Genomic DNA, 3,542 nt, shown 5'->3' with positions numbered 1-3,542 from the left:
CCCCCGGAGCTGTGTGAGACACTTTTTTTTATGGATGGGCTCTTTTTATTTCACTTCTTTTGGACTGATGCATGCAACACCCGCTGAGTGGCATTAAACAGCTTGAAATATCAAAGACAATTTTTAATATAACTCCGACTGGATTCATCTGAAAGAAGAAAGTCATATACACCTAGGATGACTTGAGGGTGAGTAATTTATGGGCTAATTTTCATTTTTGGGTGAACTAACCCTTTAATATTAACTTGTTTGTTGCAGGTTTGTATAAACTCAATATCACGTTTTGCAGTTATGCTCATATTCGCAAAAACAGCTCTCTTGCTCATGATATTGCTTAATTTTATGTTATATTATGAAAAAAAGATCCCATACAAGTACTTAGTTTTATTCAGTTTCTTAGAAAAGAAGACTTCATATCTTTATTTTACATCTCAAGTAAATATATCTTGATTTAAGGATGTTTACATATTTTTATTGGAAAACAAGATATTCTTTTTTTTTTTTTTTTTTGCAGGGCATAGAACAGTCCTTAATACAGGTTTAGCTGATTTCAGTTTCTGCCTGTAGGTCGGTATTAGATGAACTAAACAGTGATCAGAGAGCCCCAAAGCTGCTCGTGAGACAGAGTGGAAAGCATTCTTTATTGTGGTGTAACAGTGATCCAATATATTACTGTTCTGGTGGGGACATGTGATGTGCGGTCTGTATTTGGCAGTTCACGGGAGAGATTGGCTTTATTAAAGTCCCCGAGAATGATTAAAACAGAGTCCGGGTGTTGTTGTTCTGTCTCTGTGATCAGATCTGCAAGTTTCTGTAAAGCGGAGCTCACATGCGCTTGCGGAGGAATGTAAATACTGATGAGAATGAACGAGCACAACTCCCGCGGCGAATAGAACGGCTTACAGTTAATGAAGAGCACTTCCAGATCTGAACAGCACATCTTCTTTAACACAGTTACATCTGTACACCACCTCTCATTGATGTAAAAGCATGTCCCGCCGCCGCGCGATCTCTGGTGAAACTGATTGCAGGGATATAACTAAAGACAGGACAAACTAACAAAAACATAAAAACAACTGCTGAGCACGCCACGGAGGCAGCCATCAGCGTTGGCGCCATCTACTATACACATTACACAAAACTGAAATTGCACGTCAAAATAACACATTGTCAATATTTTTTGAGACCCCCCAAAATTTCACAAATCCCGTTTTCAGGGGAGCCCATGTCTTATTAAGGGGAGCCGAGCTCCCCCTAGCTCCCCCGTAGTTCGCACCCTGCTGACAGTATCAGGTGAGTTTGATCATCTCTTCATACACAAATTCTTTACATGTTATTAATGAGTGATTTCTCTATTTCAGACAGACCTCAGGCAGTTTTAAGTGTTTCTCCACAGAAGTGGTTGACTGAAGGAGATCCAGTGACTCTGATCTGTGAGGTTTACGGCTCCTCTACAGGCTGGACATTCAGCTGGTACAATCTAACTGCTTCATCAGGTAAGATGTGCTTCATGTGGTAGCAACTCATTTAACTGGTTTTATTAATTGGTTTTATGTGCATGTACTGGTGACCCTTTACTCCCATGAGCTTTGATCTGGCCCTTTTTCAGTTAATCTGAATACACTGAGTTACCCCAACAAACATAATTTATAAGTGTAAAATCATACAGCAAAAGCTCCTTAAGGTGAAATCTACATGAATTCTCATGTTTTGTAGACAACAGATATCATTTTCAGCGGCTCTCAGACAACAGTAGAGGAGCTGGAGGAAACTACACTGTCAGTTCTGCTGCTCTAAATCACACAGGAGTTTATGTGTGCAGAGCAGAGAGAGGCGAACCAGCCTATAAAACAACATTCAGCAACACACAGCCAGTATGGGTCACTGGTGAGTTCAAACAGGATCAGTTTGAATGAGACAGTACTGAAACAAGAATGTATGAGAGTGTGTTGTATGATACAATGAATGATGCATCTAGAGTCATATCAAGAGGAATCAGAGTTTTCTTGTTGTTTTGAGAGCTATGATGTACTATGAAATCACAAAGTTTCAGAATTCAAAAATTCCTCTCCAATTCGTAAAAGAGGAAATAGTCGTTAAAAACTGAAGCATGACTAGGTACGGAACACAAATGTTACTAATATTATCATTAATATTATTTGTATTAGTGAACCTGAAGGAAAACAATTAAATAGGCCTAACAAAAATGTTTAACCCATTTAAAAAGGGAGATTTCATGCTTAAATTATTTTAAAACATTTCCAAAGAGCTCTAATAGTCTTCTCAGGTGTTTCTCCTCGAGTCTCTCTGATCATCAGTCCCAGCAGAACTCAACACTTCCCATCTGTCTCTCTCTCTCTGAGCTGTGAGGACCAGAGAAACTCTGATAGATGGAATGTGAAAAGATACACAGACAGGTGGGGGCTGCAAGATTGTTCATCATCAGTGTGGGGATCACAAACAGGATCTACATGTACAATCAGCTCCACTATCACATCAGACACAGGAGTGTACTGGTGCCAGTCTGAATCTGGAGAGAACTATCATCCTGTTAATATCACTGTACACTGTGAGTCTGTGCTTCTGTATTTATTCACTTAACTGGCAGTTTATAATCAAAGCATAAAGCAGGTTGATTACATGTAAACAAGTGCAGGACGCATCAGTGGTCAAAAAACACTCAGTGGGCATGCAGCCAGTACAATTTTTTTTTTTTTAATTATTATTATCATCAAATATAATTTTATCATATTTTTCATATAGTCTTTCTCATGTTTCTTCTGTTTCTGTAGATGGTGTGGTTCTGGAGAGTCCTGTTCATCCTGTGACTGAAGGAGATACTCTGACTCTACGCTGTTTATATCAAAATTCAACCCCACCAAACCTCAGTCAGAGGTGAGACTGCAGACCAATAAACACAATTAAAATCAATTATTGTATAATTTACAGCACTCATCTAAATGTAAAATATATGTATCTCATCTTCAGCAGCCTCAGGATCTGATGGTTTCAATCCTGTGATAATCGGAGTGACTGCAGGACTGACCGTCACATTTTTGATCATTGTCGTCTTGGTCCTGCTGTGGCGCTACAGAAACAACAAAGGTCCATCATCTGCCATAGTAAAATTCAATGACACATTTGCTGACACTAACTCTGATCCTAAACCTTGTGAGCTGCCATCATGCATCAGTCTAAGCTAGTTATCTGGTCTTAGTTGGTCTGCCAACATGGTTAAGCTGGTATGTTGGCTAGTTGTCGCAGGTTTCTGGGTAGTTTTCATGTGGTCAGGCTGGGAACTTAGCAGGCCCAGCTCCAGCTTTGAGATGTAAAGTAGGCCAAGTGACATTCCTGGTGGGCTGGAGTTTTAACTTTTTTTAATAAGTAATAGTAGAGCAGGAAGAATAGGTTCCCATGCACCCGCTTGGCATTTTTTTGTAACCTGTTTTTTTGGGACCCTAATGGTGTCTAGTTAAGAATTTTTTATGTTGCAGAGGTCAACTAATGTCCCATGGGGTTCATTTGGTGGCCATCTTGAAATG

At 39.5% G+C, this 3,542-nt stretch overlaps 1 protein-coding gene across 1 annotated transcript in view; it reads left to right on the top strand.

Moving 5' to 3' along the window:
• LOC107740507 (Fc receptor-like protein 5) overlaps positions 1 to 3,004 on the top strand; it is a 28,079-nt gene extending 25,075 nt beyond the window's left edge. The window contains exons 4-8 of the mRNA XM_016552958.1: positions 1,362 to 1,496; positions 1,717 to 1,887; positions 2,270 to 2,569; positions 2,793 to 2,895; positions 2,989 to 3,004. Coding sequence (XP_016408444.1) covers positions 1,362 to 1,496; positions 1,717 to 1,887; positions 2,270 to 2,569; positions 2,793 to 2,895; positions 2,989 to 3,004 — 725 coding nt within the window. The remainder of the gene's footprint in view (positions 1 to 1,361; positions 1,497 to 1,716; positions 1,888 to 2,269; positions 2,570 to 2,792; positions 2,896 to 2,988) is intronic.
• Positions 3,005 to 3,542: the final 538 nt, after the last annotated feature.

This window comes from Sinocyclocheilus rhinocerous, unplaced genomic scaffold (genome assembly GCF_001515625.1).
Source record: "Sinocyclocheilus rhinocerous isolate Xijiao unplaced genomic scaffold, SAMN03320098_v1.1 scaffold4119, whole genome shotgun sequence".
Taxonomy (NCBI): Eukaryota; Metazoa; Chordata; class Actinopteri; order Cypriniformes; family Cyprinidae; genus Sinocyclocheilus; species Sinocyclocheilus rhinocerous.
This window is presented reverse-complemented; position numbering and strand designations above follow the sequence as displayed.